General features: G+C 41.0%; 1 protein-coding gene across 1 annotated transcript in view; it reads left to right on the top strand.

Moving 5' to 3' along the window:
• Nucleotides 1-20,078, top strand: part of lhfpl4a (LHFPL tetraspan subfamily member 4a) — a 59,046-nt gene extending 38,968 nt beyond the window's left edge. Inside the window, exons 3-4 of the mRNA XM_088915804.1 lie at nucleotides 19,544-19,780; nucleotides 20,068-20,078. Coding sequence (XP_088771930.1) covers nucleotides 19,544-19,780; nucleotides 20,068-20,078 — 248 coding nt within the window. The remainder of the gene's footprint in view (nucleotides 1-19,543; nucleotides 19,781-20,067) is intronic.
• The last annotated feature ends 883 nt before the right edge of the window (nucleotides 20,079-20,961 follow it).

The raw sequence follows: 20,961 nt of genomic DNA, 5'->3' as shown, positions 1-20,961 counted from the left end.
GAGAATAAAAGTTTGTGGAGTATTTGTTTTGACTGCGTTGTAAAATGAAATAAAAGTATGATCATTTTGTTTGTTTATTTATTTTTTTTGCCTGGCTGAAATCTTTCAAATACTGCTTACAAAATGTATCAACATTTTTTTTTCCCATTATAAGTCATTTTAACCATTTTAAATAGTTTTTCCTGGAGGGATTAGCAGAAGGGCAAGCCATGACTATATCAATGTCAAAAACATTGTCCATTAGACAAGACTGAGAGATCATCTTCAGCCACTTACATAAAAATGATATCACTTTACTTTTATCTGGAATAACATAAAATGCATAACTTTATCTTAAAAAATACTGTTACGAATATGCCTTTGCGCATAACAGGGATCTTGTCCCCCTGGACTAAAGAAGGTCTTCTTTAGCTCAGCCGGCAAGACCCCTGTTCAGCGACGCCAGAGACCCGGGTGTGTGCCCATGCAGTGGACGGACGAACTGGGGTGGGAGCGGTGAGGGCACTAGCCCTAGAACCCGAAACTGTTACAATACAAACAAGAGATACAGTGCACTATCTCACAGGCAATACGGCATAGCTATTTAGCATTTTACATCTCTTAAATTGAACCCTTTGCACATGCAATGGCGCTGCAAGAAAGGTGACATATAATTTAGTATATCACCAGCCTCTTTGGAGCAGGAGACTGACAAAAGAAGACCCATCTCCCTGAGGTATAACAAAGAAAATTCTGCCTCACTCCCAATACACAGAAGGACTACTTTTACAGGGAAGGGTGTTTCTAATCTAGATGCATGACAAACACCCACACACATATAAAAGGAAGCCTTATCTTCTTAGACACAAAAACACTTTTGGTTTGTAAAGGACACAGTATCTTACACCACTGTAAGTTGATGATTCAGTAATACAGTATGGGAGGCAGAGGGGTGCCAGAGTCCATCCCTTAATATGGTTGTGTTGCCCCAGCTGCCACCCCATTTTTGGCGTTACCTAATTTTATTACCTTATTTTAAAGTTACCAGCAAAATAAAAGGTAAATGTACAAAACAATTACGACGGGTATCAAATGTTTTAAGAGAGTACACATAGTCTATATTGTAAATGGTGTCATCAAGTAAGCGGCAGATCGTTGTAGATCGTTCCCAGGCTGCTAACGGAAAGATATTTTGCTCCGAGGACGAACAGACGTATTTTGAGATCTGAAAGAACATCACAAAACAGGACAAAATATAGTAAGGAAACAACTGATTCTGGGCGTCTTTCCTCGGGAAAACAGCGAGTCGTGTTCAAAGTTGTATTGTCCGGTGAGAATACAAATTGCACAAGCGCAAATTCACTCTGCTTGAGCGTCAATTCCGCCTCGTCCCATGGTGTAAAGCAGGGTTTACAGGAGTAACTGGTTCAGAGAAGAATAGTAGTACACCTTTTATTAGTACATCCTATTTTAAGAAGGCGAATAGTATCATTGTAAAATGCCACCCCTTCAGGATTCCCTGCCAGCCCTCTGCTAACCCCAATATTAAACCCAGGTTGCGCCACTGATAAGAGGTGATTTTTTTCTTCATCCTAAAACTAGCAAAAACCTGTTTTATTACAACACTGGATTAAATGATTATCTGGAGTGATTCAAGCAGGGATTCAAGCCATGAGTCTGTGTTGGGTGCAGAGGAGCAAGTAAAAGATAATTCCACGCTGAAAAGTAGAAATAACTATGTTTTAGCTGTTAAGCCTTCTTCAGGTGTCAAACCTCCTCATGCTATCTCAGAATTGTTTGTGTATGCACGTGTGTGCCTTTAAAGTCCTGGATCCCCACCAGGATGCATTTCCATGTTTCCATTACTTTGAATAATCGTCAAGTTTGCACCCTTCAGTAAAATAAATGTTAAAGTAATGAAGAGGTGTTTAAAACCCAATTTCCTAGTTCAGGGAAAGAAAGGCTTTAGCTGCATCAGTCTACTTTAGCTGTATCAGCACCACGTTACACTCCACAGACTTCTCTCTGGAGGTGTCATAGCTAAATATGAACAAGGAGCAGCACTGCACTGATATTTCATTTAATTTTTATTTTTTTTGCTGATGACAAAAGATTCCCAAGGGTTGAGTGGACATATTAAAAATTATCTGTATGAAAAAGTCAGTCAAAGTATCAAGGCTGGAAATGCGGTCATGTTTGATTGTGGTTCACTGTTGCATATGCTTATGTGTGATATATTGAGCCGTCAAATGAGTTCTTAATGGGCTGATAACACACTTGTTTAAATGTCAAAGTGCTCATTTGTCAGATAAGTGTATTTACCAGTCTTATGAATCTAACCATCAACTTACTTTTGATACAGAATTTAAAAAATATATTTTATGTTTCTATTCCATAATTTAAATTCATGACATATGAATCCCCTTAATCGGTCAATTGATTGTAGTCCACAGCTGTAACTCTTAAGCAGGCTGACCCAGCTCCTTACTTGAACCCCTGTAGCTCTTATACCACCATTGAGTGGATAAAGACAATATGCACTGATCTTTCTTTGCATGCACTGAGAGACCAACTGCTTGTCCTCACACTGGAATTCCAACACAGAAACAGGAGAACTAAGGCATCAGTAGTGTGTTGAAATAAACAGACCATTGAACATGTGGCACTAAGAAGTCAAGACTGGCTTTTACTGAAAAAATGGAACACCATTCCATGCCAAAGCACACACACACAGACACTTTGGAGACTAAATGAGCATGTCTAATGAGAAGGTGGGAGTAAATCAGAATGCCTGTAGAAAGAACATGCAGACTCCACACAGAAAATGCCTTAGGCTGGAATCAAACTCAGGACCCAAGAGCTGCTGAAGCAGCAGGACTAACCACTAGGTCAGCTTAAGAGCTCTTAAGAGCATTGTACCTATTAATGTGATTTGTGGGTTTTATAGATTCTTGAAAGGGGACTTTAAGGTCTGGATACCAGATGGGGTTAAAAATACAATTTTGATTTAAAAAATGGTTGGCTTGCTGAAAAAAACAGATGCCTGTTTCCTTATTCTTGAGAGCACTCAGGCTGGTTAATAAGGTCCTGAGAAACAGTCAAATAAAGGCCCTCACAGAATACAATCTAGTATTAAGGCTTTAAGGGAACAGAAGCTTCCCTGTGATATAGAAGATTCTATTAAGATAACTAAATCATTTTATTGTCCTAGAATTGCATGATAGTTGCAAAAAAAACAACACTTTGAGAGAATGAATCAAAACACAGTGTTCATTGAAAGCTGCCATTTAAACCTGAAGAACAAGGCCAGGGGGAGACAAAAAATAATTATGAAGTGTATAAGGAAGGTTTTAAATTTTTTTTTTCTTTGTAAATATGGTGGAGCTCATAACTTATCTTTAAATATGTCCTTTTTACACATGCGTGCGATCACGCTTGAGGGGTGAATTAATGCAGAATATCAAGATATTTAATCAAAACAAAGTTATTGTATTGTACAAATACATACAAATGTAAGTGAAATGTCTTCACACAGGAAAGATGATCCTTCCCACAAAAGCTATAAAAGAAATCGTGAGACTGCAGAATCTGGGACACCCAGCTTGAGATGTACAGAAACACAGGCTTTACACCAGTATGCAGCACTCTTTGAAGTAAAATATTAGGTTCAGAAACTTATGATGAAAACTTTAAAGAGCGGCCTTCAGAATGAGATATTTTTAAAACACAGTTGTTTAACCTGAGGCCAAATATCCATCCATCAATTAACAGAGAGTGATTTGTCCTGATCAGAATTGTGGCAGATTCTGGAAGAATAGGACACAATGCAATAGGACTGACACGGTCTTCTCTTGCAGGTAATAAAAATACAGGGCAGCACAATTTGATGTCCATAGTTTGTACTGATGCACCAGAGCTACTTTACTAAATCACCATTCAATGCATAACTTAAATGTGAACACTGTACACACTTGGAAGAAAAATAGTTGATTTATAAAATATTCCAAGGGAACTGACAAAATATGGTGTAAAAGATTAATAGAGTGTGTAGGACTGGCAGCCCACTGAAACTCAACAGGTGTGAGCCTGTTCAGTACCTGGATGGGAGACCTCCTGGGAAAAACTTCCAGTTGCTGCTGGAAGAGGTGTTAGTGGGGCTAGTAGGGGGCGCTCACCCTGTTGTCTATGCGGATCCTAATGCCCTAGTATAGTGATGCAGATACTAGACTGTAAAAGGGAGCTGAAGTCCTGACTCTCTGTGGTCATTAAAAATCCCAGGGTGTTTCTTGAAAAGAGCAGGGGTGTAACCCCAGTGTCCTGACCAAATTTCCCATTGGCCCTTACCAATCATGACCTCCTAATAATCCCCATCTATGAACTGTCTTCATTACTCTGCTCTCTTCCCCACTGATAGCCGATGTGTAGTGAGCATTCTGGCGCACTATGGCTGCCGTTGCATCATCCAGGTGGATGCTGCACATTGGTGGTGGTGGAGAGGATCCCGTTAACTGTAAAACGCTTTGAGTGGAGAGACCAGAAAAGCGCTATGTAAGTGTAAGGAATTATTAAGCAAGTGTTACAGCAACAATTAGAACCAAAGTTAACAAAGTTGTGATCACTGGTGCTCATGTTGTTCTTAAATGTAGAGCTCATATGGGTTTCAGCTTTATGCTGCACTATTCCGTCTTTGTCTTTGCTTTTGTTTCAGGTGTGCAAGGTTGTGAATCTTAACAATGGCAGAGATGTCAGCATTTTCTTTTGGTGTTTGGCCAATTCCGGCCCTATTTTAGCCATCAACAGCATTTTTGCTTTAATTGAGAAATTTCCACACGATGCACAGTGATTCGCAATAAACTAAGAAAAAGGTTCTGTGTCGTGACTACTTTTTCACATACTGGCCACAGGGCGTTGTTCACCAAAAGCTATGCAGTAATTGTAACAGTCTACTTCTTCACAAAATCCGAGGTTGTGATCTTACCGTGTTCAGCCCAATGATCACATGATTTTATTGAAGTTTCCAAATCTTCACAGGAGTCAGTTTTTGTTTCCCGATTCTATAGAATCGCTGCCAGTCATGTAGCCATGACAGCCATGTGGTGTTATGCAACTCAAGCCTTTTAAGTTAAAGGTAAAATGTTGATGTCAATTCTAAATAATCTCCATCACTCACCCATCTTCTGACCGGTGCATTGTGCATTGAATTACATGTTAGCAAAGGTTCTACTTTCACTGCTGAGCACTTACTTTTTCCATTCTAGTTACTGCACTTGACATTCATAAATTTGTTTTTCATTGTTTTGTATTGGAGCTGAAGTCTGAAATAATGGATTATGTATGCAATGAACTTGTCAGGGTGCTTCACGTTCAATTGCTTTTCTTCACAAAATTGGCTGCAAAGGGCTTTGCTAAGTGTTGGGAAAAAAAATAACTTGTATTGAAAATAACTATCTGGCACCTTCTGAAAATTGTATACTGCAGAATGTTTAAAAACCATGTGGGATGCTGTTCCCTAAACTGAGCAGGAGTATAAACTGTATGATGTCTCAGCAAAGTAAACAATCTTTTGCAGACCTAAATGAAATAAGGCTCAGTAGACTTTTTTTTAGTCTATGGATTTCAGACTTCACTCCTACAAGAATCATGAGGGCACACTCTCTAATTCAGACTTAGACAATCTCTGCATCACGCAGAACTGACTGCACAAAATTCTGGCCTTAGCAGCAGAAGAACCATACGTTACAAGACATCATCTCAATAAAGCATTATTACCTGATCACATTCTTTCACTTTTAATGAATCACATAATAATAATAATAATAATGTATAACACTTTGGGGTTCATGTGGGCGCCCCACAGGACAAAGGACAAGTGGAGACTTGAAAACGCTATAATAATAATCACCTTCATCATCATTCCTTATACTTGAATAGGATTTGGCCAAGACAATGGAGAAACACCTCTACTCTTTAGTGTCACTGCGGGTGACAGACAGATATGATATTCAATTGCCACATGTTTCTTGAAATTGAAAGGATATATACCTCTATAAAGCACATCTCAAGAGTTTTGCTGCTCTCTGTTTCACCAGACTGAATTTCACCTGCTCCTTACCTGAAACCAAATTAATTGTATAATTCTAACTATGCTCCAGGCTTTGTTTCTCCCATATTATTTCATCTCGCGCCTTCTGTTTTGGCTTGAATATTTCATCTTCATGTTGTGCAGCACATTTCCCCAGTGGCAGGAGGGCTGTTCTCTTGCTAGTTTCAGCATGAACTGCCTGTCTTCTGCCTCCCTGATTCAACAAACTTGACTTGATTTAAATTTCCTTATAGGTCCTTATGCAAGCAAAGTGTAAAAAAAAGTACCATTATGGGTATTCTGTATCAGCATTACAAGTACTTACAAATTCCGCTTAGATTTTAATCAGTTCATCTGAATTTCATGCTTCACATAGAGTGATAAGCTTGCAAACTGGGATAAGCAAAACTGGGTTTTGAAGGCTCAGACAATCTTTATCTTCCTTGTGTTGATAGTGTTACTGTTAAAAATAGGAGTCTGTTCTGTTCCCTTACCACTTAGAACAGAACAGATTCCTATTTTTAACAGCAACACTATCACTCCTGAAAGTGCATTACAGATCTGATGCAAGTGGTGTGACTTAGAAGCTCTATCACAGGGCTTTTGAGCAATGATGCTTTTTCAACCCACTAAGTCTATTTTGGCTTCAAGAATACTGGATTAAAGCAAGCTCTCTGACTTTTTGTACTGCAGCATCTAGACTAGTTTTCAAGACTCATTGTGTTTTAACTTGAGCCACCGAGAACAAAATAAACAGAGGAAGCCTTCAAAAAAACTTAGAACAGAAGTTACTGAAAATTTAAAAAAAAAAACTCTCCCTAGCAGCAACACACAACAGTGTCCAAAGCTCTAACCCAAGGTTGCAGAACTATGGACAGGACACTCGCTATTCAAACTCCGTGAAGTTGGCCCCCCTACAGACAGCACAAACGATGAAACTCACCTCATTCGTTAGTACTACGTTTGTGCCGGTTTGTGCTGTTGAAAGTAGCGTTTGTGCTGCTTTCGTTTCCGAGATATATTGCCTTGTTTTTTACGGTGATCACGTGACCATGCACGATGACTTTGACCTCCAGTGACCCCGTCTGCCGTGTTCAAGCGCTCTGTTACAGTTTAGCTCGTACATTTAACATTTTAAAGACAATCAATATCCATAAACATATGAGCCTCCTTAGATGTGAATAATACTAAGACATGACGCATGCCAACAAGTTAACCATCTATGACATAAACCTCTGGTTGTAATGTATGTAAAATCACCGTGATTGTAAGATCTTTGATTTTGATTTTATATGGCACGTTTTCCTTTTCTTTCCCTACCGTGACACGCTGTTGCCAAACGCGTAACTGTGGGATACCATGGCGACAAGACCTCAGCAGCATGTCATGGTAGGGACCCCATGTATAAGGCATGTATATCGCGGCAGTGTATATCACGACTGGCGCCTTGCTTCCATGCCACCCTGGCACCGCTGTCGCAACAAAGGTCTTGTATCAGAATATGATATACACAGATAGGATGTGTATATGGACTTTGTGTCACAACATGGGGTCAGCATATTCTGTCTGGGAATGTCCTATCGCAACATATGGACTCCATGTCGCGACATTGGTGCGAGGCATTATGCCGGGGGGGGGGGGCATGTCATATCGCGATATAGGGCATTTCATGTCGCGACATGGGGGCGGGGCATTTTGTCGGGGCATGTCATATCGCGATATACAGGCTTCATGTCGCGACATGGGGGCGGGGCATTTTGTCGGGGCATGTCATATCGCGATATACAGGCTTCATGTCGCGACATGGTGGCGGGGGCGTTTTGTGGGGGTATGTCATATCGCGATATACAGGCTTCATGTCGCGACATGGGGGCGGGGCATTTTGTCGGGGCATGTCATATCGCGATATACAGGCTTCATGTCGCGACATGGGGGCGGGGCATTTTGTCGGGGCATGTCATATCGCGATATACAGGCTTCATGTCGCGACATGGTGGCGGGGGCGTTTTGTGGGGGTTTGTCATATCGCGATATACAGGCTTCATGTCGCGACATGGGGGCGAGGGCATTTTGTCGGGGTATGTCATGTCGCGATATATGGACTTGATGTCGCGACAGTGGCGCCATGACAGTGATGCGCCAGTCGCAATGGGTATCGCGATGTGATCGTGATGTGCGCACTCCTATCGTGACATGCTATCTGAGTCGTGAACGCGCTGTGGATGCCATGGCATGTCTGCTATTCAGTTTTGACCTCAGTGCGACTTCTCTAGATTGATCAATAATTGGAAACCAATGGATGTGTTACTGTATATATCAAGCGTGCTCATACAGCACATACGGTACACACAGAACTTCCGCTGTGGCGCTTTACCCAATCAGAGTGTCGATTCTCATTCTTCACCCAATCGCGGCCCGAGCTGTTCGGGGGTTTAGCCAATCGCGGCTCTGAGAGCTGTTCAAGCCAGCAGCTGCAGGTGGATCGGCTTGTTTACCGTCAATAAGAATCTATTTTTAAAATGCTTTACTTATTTGCAAAATAACTACAACGGCTTGTTTTTTTTAACGTCTTTACTGATTCACAATGTCCCGTACTCTTCGAAATAAATACATTTTTTATTTGCAATATAACTGTCTCCGCTGCTTTCTGTAATGAATACATGGTATTTGAACAATTTTAATCGTACATTTAAGGTAGGGGGAACACCTGTTTTGTACTTCAAAAAGAAATGTAAAGTGTATGATCATTATATTATTGTAACGCTTACGGCCGTCAGGTACTGTGTAAGAGCCGGCGTACCAGAGCAGGTGACGTCACCGCCCTTCCCTATGATAGCAGGACTACAGCTACTGGGCTGGAAAGAGATCTCTCTTTAGCTCACGGGGCTAGGTCGCTGCAGAGAGACGCGGAAATCCCGGGTTCGAGCCCCGGACAGTGTGGGGCCGACCTGATGCGGCAAGGGCGCCCGCCTGAGCCCCCGTCGCGTTACATTGGTGTCAGAAGCGGGGTGGGATAGCCCTTCGCCGGGGACGGCGATTTAAGCGGGGGAGAGTGTAACGCTTACGGCCGACAGGTACTGTGTAAGAGCCGGCGTACCAGAGCAGGTGACGTCACCGCCCTTCCCTGTGATAGCAGGACTACAGCTACTGGGCTGCGGAGAGATCTCTCTTTAGCTCACGGGGCTAGGTCGCTGCAGAGAGACGCGGAAGTCCCGGGTTCGAGCCCCGGACGGTGTGGGGCCGACCTGATGCGGCAAGGGCGCCCGCCTGAGCCCCCGTTGCGTTACATTGGTGTCAGAAGCGGGGTGGGATAGCCCTTCGCCGGGGACGGCGATTTAAGCGGGGGAGAGTGTAACGCTTACGGCCGTCAGGTACTGTGTAAGAGCCGGCGTACCAGAGCAGGTGACGTCACCGCCCTTCCCTGTGATAGCAGGACTACAGCTACTGGGCTGGAAAGAGATCTCTCTTTAGCTCACGGTGCTGGGTCGCTGCAGAGAGACGCGGAAGTCCCGGGTTCGAGCCTCAGTCGGGATGGGGCCGACCAGATGCGGCAAGGGCGCCCGCCTGAGCCCCCGTTGCGTTACATTGGTGTCAGAAGCGGGGTGGGATAGCCCTTCGCCGGGGACGGCGATTTAAGCGGGGGAGAGTGTAACGCTTACGGCCGTCAGGTACTGTGTAAGAGCCGGCGTACCAGAGCAGGTGACGTCACCGCCCTTCCCTATGATAGCAGGACTACAGCTACTGGGCTCGAGAGAGATCTCTCTTTAGCTCACGGTGCTGGGTCGCTGCAGAGAGACGCGGAAGTCCCGGGTTCGAGCCCCGGACAGTGTGGGGCCGACCTGATGCGGCAAGGGCGCCCGCCTGAGCCCCCGTTGCGTTACATTATTATGCTCGTGCTTTCAATTTTGTTTTTTGTTGTTAAATTATATCGATCTGGAAACTAATACCTAAAAATGTGAATATGAGCTCTCGTGTTGTACCAGCGGTAATTTGGAAACTGGTGTCTCTTCACCAATGAAAGGAGTACACAAGCAATACATTTTCGAGAGCATGGTTAAAAATTAAAAGAAAACACCTAACCGAATGAACTAACATAGTAACTCCTCCCTAAATGTAAGACTGTTTATTCGTGTAAAGGCTGCAGTCTGAGGTCAACTGATCAAAAGATCACAACTGAAAGATATAGTGGTCCGCAGGTGTGAGACGATGGACTTTCCAGCGTTGCTTCTCGGATGTGTTATTTACTACCCGCGACAACCTTGTACGCTGTGCCCCTTAAAAAACGCGCTGGTTCTTTTTCACGTTAACAAATGTGCTTTGCATAAAAAGTGCAACAGTGGTCTTGTTGTTCGTAAAGTAGCAGATTCAAGCCTTTTTGAACACGTGGCTCGACTGACGGGTCGATTCTTTACACGTCCCTTGGTGCGCGTGTTTATTTAAGAAGGACAGTGAGAAACTGATCACTTCTTCAGATTTTTAATAAAGCACACCGCTACGAAGTATTAATTCGTGCTCGTTAAAGCCTCTTGGTAAGAACATGCAATTGTTTGCTCGTGTTCGCTTTTTGAGACTACACCTGCAACTCTTCTGATTAGGATATGTGATATTCGTGACAAATTTAATTTTCCTGCTCGCACAAACGCACAGAAGACACTGATATTAAATGCAAAATCCACCCCGTCCCACACCGCAACTTCACGGAGCTTACAATCCAGCATGATTTATGCGCAATTCTTAAACAGTCAATTTCTAAAAACTTGGAGCAATTTAATTTCGATTAAAGTTTGAAAGCTTTATACGTTGATGGATTAAGGGCAAGATTAAGATTTGCTGGACTGTAACATTCCAGAACAAGGGTCGGCTACAGCTGTTCTATCCCTTTATGACCCAATTACTCATTAATTACTTCATTGCCCAGTTATTCTGACTGTCACTCAATCCATCATTTTTAAAGAGTGACTTTTCATAGTGATTGTAATTTTACCGCACTTTGTAAACCCCTGTTACAACCGGTCATTGTTAAATTAAAATCAAAGAGCATTATAGAAAAAGTTATTATAAAGAGTTGGGGGGGGAAGCATGACTTTGTCAATATTTATCAATATTTACAGGGGTAGGAACTAGAAAATAAAAGTTATAATCCTTTCACCAAGTGTAGTGGGTCATTAAATCAGAATTATTAGTATGCAAGGAAAAAATACCTCATGCGTGTTGCTCTGCTCTTGTCCAAGTGCGACTATGTCGGTATCCAAACAGACATGAAATACACTGAGCATGCATAGACTGTCCTTGATTGATCCCTAGGAAAGTATCATAGCAAACCCACATCCTGTGACTCCCCCAGACAAATTATCTTCAGTCCCACATGAAAGGATTACTGTTCTTGTCCACACAATGCGTAAAGCACCACACCAATTTTCAGTGCTGTTCGGCATATAAAATTTACATACTGCAGACCTATACAGTAATTGAATACACTTGTTAAGGTTTGGTACACTAACCCATGGAGAGTCTATACACTTCTGTGCTTTCAGGCAGGATATATTAACCTTCAACTGATCCAAAAAAGGCAAAAGAGTAGTCTTGTCAATCAAAGTGCCAAATACACAAATGGAGTTCTCCACTGGTGCATGGAGTTGAGGGTAAAGGGTGGTTTATGTTTTGTTCGGAGATTGATGAGGTGCCGCAGAGCAAAATCTGCTGATTGTCAGGTGCTTCTGTCAGCAACGGCAACCACACTTTACTCCAGCCTTTTTGGATAATTAGGCAGATTAGCAAAGGGGCTGAATTGCAATTATTAATTTAGGAAGCTGAGACAAATCAAATCAGCACACAGACGATGGGGATATATCTGCCTTTTCTCTGTCCCGAATTGCAGCCTGGAGATAGAATGTTTCATAGCCAAGGAAACATATTCTTCTCTAGTTCTCAGCCCTGTCCACATTTCTAAGCTTCTTTTATTTGCATTCAGCAATGCAGGAAAGATATGTCTGTGTTGTGGGACTCAGAATGTAAGGTAGGCATTGTCAACTGCAGTTTATGGGCCTTTGACATGAAGTGGCTGCCTGTATTTTGCAGAGGTCTGCGTATGATAACTTGTTGGAGGCACTTGCTTTTTCTGGAGATTTCTGAAAGAAGAACAGTCCATAGTTAAATTGTCTTATGTCTAATAAATGCTTCATTGTTTTAATTAAAGACCCAGCTTTTCAAGAAATGAAGAGGAGGTCAAATTAAATGATGACTTTTGGGTAAACAGAGTAATTACCTTAAACATGTAACTACGCTAAACCCAAATTACAGAAATAAGACAAAATGCAGGCTTTAAAATTCTTAATAATATCCTGATCTTAATCTTGCTAATATGTTATACTGAGCTTGATAGGAGATGGGGAATGTTTTAGGAGATAATTGGGACTAGAGAGAACAAACAGACATGTAGCCCATGTAACAGAACATCCTGACTGCTAAATGCCAACAAGGCCATAATCTTGCCATAATGAATTTACGATTTGATTAGGGTTTATGACAGCCACATTAAGTAATTGGCTATGTGGCCATGAAAGGGGCTGTAAGAGCTAAAAACACAACACAAAACCACAAAATATAGATGAGATCTTTCAGTTACATGAACAGTTCTAAATGGCTTCCATTTTGAATAATGTGTTTGTCAGCTCTTTGGCAAATTGTTTCTGTAGTCAACTGTGGCACTGACCACTGTGATTGCAGTGGACTAAGTGCCTTTGAGAACTAGTGTAGGTTATGAGGTTGCAGGGATAAAACATATTACATGCAGTGGGAAATGAGGCCTGATATAATCATAATGGAGACCACCGAGCAGGAGCTCATCTGCTTGCCCAACGTCCTGTGAATATGTCTGCAGTCCATGGCAGACACGCTCTGAACGACAAATTAAATTGCAGCAAATCAAAAGTCATCAAGATACGGTGTATGATTGCTTAAGAAAGCAAGTCATGTCAGCACAGTTTTATACCCAGTCAATGGCTAGACCATAGGTCATGCTTTCTATTCAGAGCCAGACAAAAGTTGCAATGATCTATACTTAGGCATTCCATTTGGTGGTTTCCACCAATAATAATAATGAATAATTCCTTACACTTATATAGCGCTTTCCTGGACACTCTACTCAAAGGGCTTTACAGGTAATGGGGACTCCCCTCCACCACCACCAATGTGCAGCATCCACCTGGATGATGTGGCAGCAGCCATAGTGCGCCAGAATGCTCACCACACATCAGTTATTAGTAGGGAGTAGAACAGAGTGATAGCCAATTCATAGATGGGGATTATTAGGAGGCCATGATTGGTAAGGGCCGATGGGAAATTTGGCCAGTACACTGGGGTTACACCCCCTACTCTTTTTGAGAAACCCCCTGGGGTTTTTATTGACCACAGACAGTCAGGACCTCTGTTTTACGTCTCATCCGAAGGACGGCACCTTTTTTACAGTATAGTGTCCCGATCACTATACTGGGGCATTGGAACCTACACAGACTGCAGGGTGAGCGCCCCCTGCTGGCCCCACTAACACCACGTCCAGCAGCAACCTTAGTTTTTCCCAGGAGGTCTCCCATCCAGGTACTGACCAGACTCACACCAGTCAGTGTTGTCTCTGCCTTGGTGTTTTTAGCAGACTACAGAGATTCTCAGTTACTATTAAGGCTGATTTAGAATACAAAATGTATTCACCCTTGCACTTCTTTTTTTAATCTTCCAGTTACTACGGCAACAAGATGTTGTCTGTGTGGTAGCTGGCACATGATGCTGCAGTCCCAAATGTTTCCTATAAGTAGATCACGGTGGATGTTACTTTTTTTGTTTGCACAGAAGCAGCCATGTTCTCTTTTTAAATCACCTTACATGGAAACGTTCTCTTTTCATATGAAAAGGGTTGTATCTGACATTGTTTACAGATTTTATCATGCTTAAGGATCTCACCCCATCAAGCCATTAAATCAGACAGTAAATTCAATGCTTGATAATATCTTCATGTAGGAGCTCTTCCTATTGTATTTACAGAATATTTCTTCATCAGTCATGCTTTGCTTGTATGTCCATTATGTATTATGGCTTAATTGGGTTTCTTATATGTGCAGTATAGAGAGCATAGAGTATTATTACAAAACCTAAAATCTGATTCTGTTTGGACCTCAAGCATTTCTAGGATTCAAGCATTTCTGCTGTACAGTATGTACAGAGAGATAGTAGTGTACAGAGAAATAATTTACTTCTCGTGTGCTTACACTTGTGAGGCGCATCACTCCTCCAGTCTTTGCTTACGTTACATGTGAGGTTTGTATGCATTTGGAATACAATGTCTCTCAGGCATCATCTAGCCCCCTAAGCCTGCAGAGCACACATGCTGGTGAGCAAACCCAGCGAGCCCAAAGATCAATTATAAGGCCCAACAAGCACCAACCACTGCAACACATGTAACAAGATGACAACAAAAGAGCCATGTTACATTAATAATAATAATAATTCCTTACACTTATCTAGGGCTTTTCTGGACATTCCACTCAAAGCAACTTACAGGTAATAGGGACTCCCCTCCACTACCACCAATGTGCACCATTCACCTGGATGATGAAACAGCAGCTAGAGAGCACCAGAACACTCACCACACACCAGCTATCAGTTCATAGATGGGTTTTATGAGGAGGCCATGATTGGTAAAGACCAATGGGAAATTTGGCCAGGACACTGGGGTTACACCCCTACTCTTTTCAAGAGATGCCCTGGGATTTTTAAGGACCACAGAGAGTCAGGACCTCAGTTTTACATCAGAAGTACAGCACCTTTTTTACAGTACAGTGTTCCTGTCACTTTAGTGGGGCATTAGCATCCACATAGACTGCAGGGTGAGCACCCCCTGCTGGTCCCACTAACACCTCTTCCAGCAGCAACCTTAGTTTTTCCCAGGAGGTCTCCCATCCCGGTACTGACCGGGCTCACACCTGCTGAGCTTCAGTGGGTTGGTAGTTGTGAGTTGCAGGGTGACATTGCTGCTGGCTACATTAACCCTTCTGTATGAACTAGGATTTTCAAAGTGTGTCAGAATAGTATGAATCGAATTGTGCAGGCTCGAGGAAAGCCATCCTCTTGTGTTGGCATGAAGGTAGTGGCAGAATAGCCAAGCTGGTTCAAATTCAGACCACAATTGTGAAGAAATAGTGTTGGTTTACAGGTTTGTTTGTGTTTTTCAAAAAAGAATCCTTGAAAGGATTTCACACAGAAAAGATTGCACAACATATTGTAAAGGATAAACAAACATTAAACAGGCCTCATTAAGATTTCTAGGTCAATAGAGGGCTCACTGATTAATTATCAAAGCCTTTCTATGACCACTTACAAAGGGAGATTGTTGTGTTTGGCCTCTTCTGTCTGATCTTGCTCACAGCTCTAGTACACTGAGCATCTGTGGGGCATGTTGGCTAGACCAGAGGCACTGCTGAAGAACTGCAGCATTTAAAACACCTGATGGGGCCAATGTACAGGGGCTGTGATGTGTGAGCCAGGCCCCTCTCCCTCCCACCTCCCTTTTCACAGAGCCACATTCATTATCAATAATTAATCAACCTTCGCCACACCGAAGCTTCGGCTTTCGTTTGAGGGGAAGATCAAAGAGCCTACCTTGAGATAAAAATCATTACTCATTTTCTCAGTCAGCAGTGGAATAATAATGAGCTTTCCGGCATTTATAAAGCGCAGGCATGATTTTTCCCCTCGTTCTCTTTCTGCTATTAATATTGTTCATCTGCTTAAAGTGAGACCGTACGAAGCTGTTCTGTGTCTGTCTTTTCACTGTGCTTGCCAAACATTTTTGTTTCAATGTAGTAGTTTTTAAGACAGATACAGATACTTTTACCCAGTATTGCAAACATTCTGGATTTTAAAGTTCTACAAAATACATCAAACCATTTTTTCTACCAGATTAAGATCAAATGGAGATGAAGAAAAGGAATATTTGCCATGCATTCTATATGATTGTTTAACATAACCTGAACATAAATGTGCACTTAGGGTGTGAAAGCATAATGGCAGTTTAATTGGACCCATGGGATAGAATTCTAGATGAAGAGAGCTAGTACAGCTTTCCTGCCTATAGATACACTGTTCTAAAGCTCCAAAAGCATCCCACTGGCCATTTTCATCAGTTCCTTTTTCTACTTAAAATTAAGACTTGTGTATATGCTGTTGGAATGGAATGTAACAAGAAAGTTGTACATTTATAGTTTGTTGAAAATCACTTGGCTCCTTCCCCATAAAGAGTAGTCAGTATTTGTATGCCAGACCTGTCATTTATTTTTAGGTTCTCTGTCATGAATATACTTTCTGTTAATATACTTTCTGTCATTTCTTCACTTTCTACCCACAAGTGTTTGCATTCTGCTTGTAAATGAAAAGCATCGATTTGCAGTTATATTATCAAGCTTTCTTTTTTTCCTCAAAATCAGATGAAATATTTTTCTTCATTACTTCATTGTCATATTGCTTGCTCCATCTGAAATGCAACTGGAAATTAGGGACTTAATGGTACCAAGACTTTGAAATTGAGGGAAGCAGACTTTGTTGTCTTCTTTGTCGTTTTTTCTTAATCTTCTTCTTTGTCGTTTCTACTTAATCTTCCTTGTCTTAGGCTTCTGTTTTTCATGTGCATACTGTATTTGGTAACCATTCATAAGACTAGGTTTGTTAGAGGGATAAGAGTAAAATATCTGAGTCAAAGGTAGAGAAGCAGTGTCCCCACCTGATATTCGAATGTGTGAACTTCCCATTAGAAGCCCAGAGCCTCAATCACTACATTGGAACCCCTGTATATACAGGGCAAAGGGTGGGGGAAGCAGCAATTTTCTGCTCAAAGACAGTGTGCCCATTCTGTCTTTCTGTAATACTGTACTGTAGCATGTGCATGACGAAAAATTCTAGTATTGCAATGAAGAAAGGAAAATGGAAAAACTGGCATTTTTAAAACACTTGTTGGGTGTTTTGAACAAAATAGAATCATTTCCCTGTTTTGGGGATGGCGATGTAAAATCAGTAATGATTTCCTAAAAGGCCTGTAGAGCCCTGTGAACATAAGTTTCTTATGCACAGTTTCTCACAATTACCTCTTACAAATCTTTTGAGAAGCTTTTTACACAGAACTTCTAGACAGCAAGTGATCTCTTTAATGGTTTCGTTTCCAATGTCTCGTTGATCTGCAATGACAAATGATTCACCTTTTTGTTTACTTACTTAGAGTGATTGAAACCATGAAACTCAAAATCCATTGGGAATTTTTGTGTGCAGTACTTTCAAGATAATAGCCAGGAAGCTGAGCAAGCACTATACCTTGCTATAACACTAACTGAGTTTGTTGTTATGCTGTAATGGGGATTGTGTGTCTTTGTCATGCTGTCACTATATATTGCAAGTGACACCACAGCACAACTTGTTCAGGTGGCTTTTTATTCATCATGTGGCAAAAGGCTTTTCTTCTCGGGGGGGGTGGAGACTTCTTCAACACTGACAACTGAAGCTGTCAGACAGAGATTTATTTATCAGCCTGGGGATCCTTTGGAAATTTCATTACTGTTCGGTTATATTGAGCACAACAACTGATTACATTTTATCTGTGAAGTTGTCGTTATATACTGAATTACATTTAGTTCATAATGCCCTGCAACCTGAAACAATCAAATCAATACAATCTGACCCATTCTCCAAACACCAATCCTAATCAAGACATAATTAGAAATGTTTGTCCACATTTAGCAAATACATTTTACCAAATGAAGTGGGAACGTACCTTGCATGAGTAAGTTATTAACTTACTTTCCAGCATAATTGGGATGTGGATGTTGTTGAACATAAGGACATAAAAAGAATGTAAAAACAGTTGCTAACAATTAGAAGCTGTTTGACTCATCAAGCTAATTTGGATTTCAGTACCTAATTGAACCAAGGCTCTCATCCAAACATTTCATGAAAGACGCAAGGTTATTAGCACCAACATGGCAAGATAGCTTGTTGCAGACTCCCACAAGTCATTTCTGTTGCTAAAAAAGGTTTCTATAATTGATCTATTGTTGTCTGTGTGGGCTGTAAGTGATTTTTGCTTGAGAGTTCAGAACTTAATGCTGTAGGTGAATTTTTCATGAGGCTATATTATAAAATACTTAAAGCATATTAGACTTGTAGGAATTCTCATCAATAATTCGACCATTATCATGCTCTACATTTTTTAATTTCCTTTTTACCTAAGCGAAGAACTTCTCTAATAACATTTTCACATCACAGTAAACTCATAGGTAAAAATATTGACTGAAAGATGACTAGGACTCTAGAACTCCACAGGTAATGTGCGGCTAGTTTCAGGAGTGGGACTCAGATAGACTCCCATCCCCTTCAGTGGTCACTGAATCACAGAAAACTGGTAGAAGAAGTAGAATCCGCAATTTAATCCCTCACACCACTGCCTTCATCTGAGCCTCAGACCTACTAGACAATGGGATGGGATTAGACTAAGAGTATTTTAGACCCCTGTGGAACACAACCACATGCTCTTCAAGTTTTTGTTTGCTGCTCACTAAGAAACAGCAGGTAAATCATTTGTTTGGTCCTAAAGGATTTTTACCTTTTGTATTTTGATTTACCGTTGGCTTGTCATTTTCTGTGTGGCTGTGGGAAGGGTTCTTTGCATTTTTATCAAGTGAAGGGATACCGCTTGTTTGTGTTTCTTCTCTTTGTCCGGGCAGTCAAAAATGACAGAAATAAAAGTGACAAATAGAAACCAGTGTGTCCTTCAAATAGACCATAGGAAGCAGCTGGGTCTCCATCTGATTGATGCTGTGATGAAGGCAATGTGATAGCTAACACTGAGGAACGGCACTGGTAGATACTGTATGTGACCAGAAATGTGTTGAACCAGCTTCACTTTAATGGGTGAATCAGTATCTTCTAATATCTTAAACACGTGAGAAAGAACTTGCTAATTTTGCAGAAAAATAAAAAAATAGACATGATCATTACTATTTTATAGGTAAGAGAAGAGTTTAAAGCCCCTTTTGTTTCAGGTTATTTTTTCTAAAATGCTTTACAGACCAGTGTATATGCAAAATGGGTACAGGAAAGAAAAATCGATAATGGTGCTTCTTTGTGAACAACAAATCAGAAAATAGAAACAAATTAACATTGCTGAACAGTTTTTTTTAAGTCAACTATTGAAAGATTCACCTCAATATTCCTTAATTTGATTAACTTTAGTCTGGCACCTTCATTTGTGAAACTAGTTCTATGAGACCCCACTGCTTTTAGTTTAGTTAAACTGTCATACTGTATATTCTCACTATCATCTTTATCATGATCATTAGTAATGTTTCCAATATCTAAAATGTACAGTTTTGTCATGCTTCTCCAGTACTAGAACGTTACAGTGTTTTGTGCTTTTCTGATCCTGTTCTAATCTCTTTGTCTCCACAGCTGTCTGCCTAGTCTTGGGCTGTATGATTTTCCCTGATGGTTGGGACTCGGAGGTGGTGAGGGACATGTGTGGGGAAGAGACTGGCAAATACACCCTGGGAAACTGCTCTGTGCGCTGGGCATATATCCTGGCGATCATCGGCATTCTGGATGCTCTCATCCTCTCCTTCCTCGCTTTTGTTTTGGGCAACAGGCAAAATGACCTGTTGCAGGAGGAGCTGAAGGCTGACAACAAAGGTAGGGCATGCTGTGGCTTCTAGGTGGAAGAGTAATTTTGGCAGAGTCAGGCAACTGGGTGAAATGATATCATGTCGTATTGGTAAAGGATCAATAAGAATGACTCCAGCGGTCCAACTGTTGGTTGAACAGGATGCAAACCCACTGATGCATCAACATAATCAATGCTAAGTGGTGACTTTATCTAATTGTTCTTGACAGACTCAGCTAAGTGTCCAATATGATCCACTATATTATCTCTGCAAGAGTTGCTCCAATGGAATCCTCTCAACTCCACTTCTCTCCAGGTTCAAGATGACTGAATAGGCAATGAATCCAAACTGCTTATAGCTTTTATTTCAATGGTTATACTCTTATCTTCAGCTGTGGAATATATAATGATGATCAGCTGTTCTCTGGGTTTTAGGTTATTTTGAAATCATGCTTCGCATAAGTTTTTTTGTTTCACTTTATTTTTTGCTGTTGAAACACACCTGATAGTCATAAAGATGAGGATTATTTTACATTGACAAATCCTTTCACTTAGATTGCTATTTGGTGCTGTACTGTATGTTTAAAACTAAACCATTTTCAATTCTTTGAATATGAAATGTGCTTGGGAATAGATGATCCTGCAACATTCGACATAAAATAAATTCTAAGAACTTTAAAAGATGTAGTAAATACATTATAACTTTTGTTCATGTAAAAAAAGAATGCCTATTCTAAATTTCTAACCTGAAAGCGTTACATGTTTATTAAGATGCATGCTTCATTGTGCATTCTGGTTTAGAACACATTCCTTTTTCATGGCAGGCATTTTAAAAGCTGCCATATAAATAAAGTTGTGTTCCATTATGAACAGTACTCATTTTTACCTGGCACACATTTAGAATCATGATCAGCTTTATTAAAAAAAACACACACATCTCTTCAAAAATGTTGTGTTTTATAGCAAGCTTACTTTATGACTTTGTATTGCACTGCAATGTAATCACACAGACCAGGGCCAGAGTAGAGGGAAAGCAATATGTTTTTAAAATAATGGAAGCTTTTTGCTGAGCAAAGATATGCAGAACAAGCTACTTTACCACATCTAGGATTGTAATATAACAGAGGCTCTTCATTCAAAAATGTACAGTATTTCAAAATGACAAAACAGGTCCAGTGGCCTCCTCTAAGTATATGCTTGGTCCCTCGAT

This window comes from Atractosteus spatula, chromosome 5 (assembly GCF_055471065.1).
Source record: "Atractosteus spatula isolate fAtrSpa1 chromosome 5, fAtrSpa1.hap1, whole genome shotgun sequence".
Lineage (NCBI taxonomy): Eukaryota > Metazoa > Chordata > Actinopteri > Semionotiformes > Lepisosteidae > Atractosteus > Atractosteus spatula.
The sequence above is the reverse complement of the archived record's forward strand: the minus strand, read 5'-3'. Positions and strand labels throughout refer to the sequence as shown.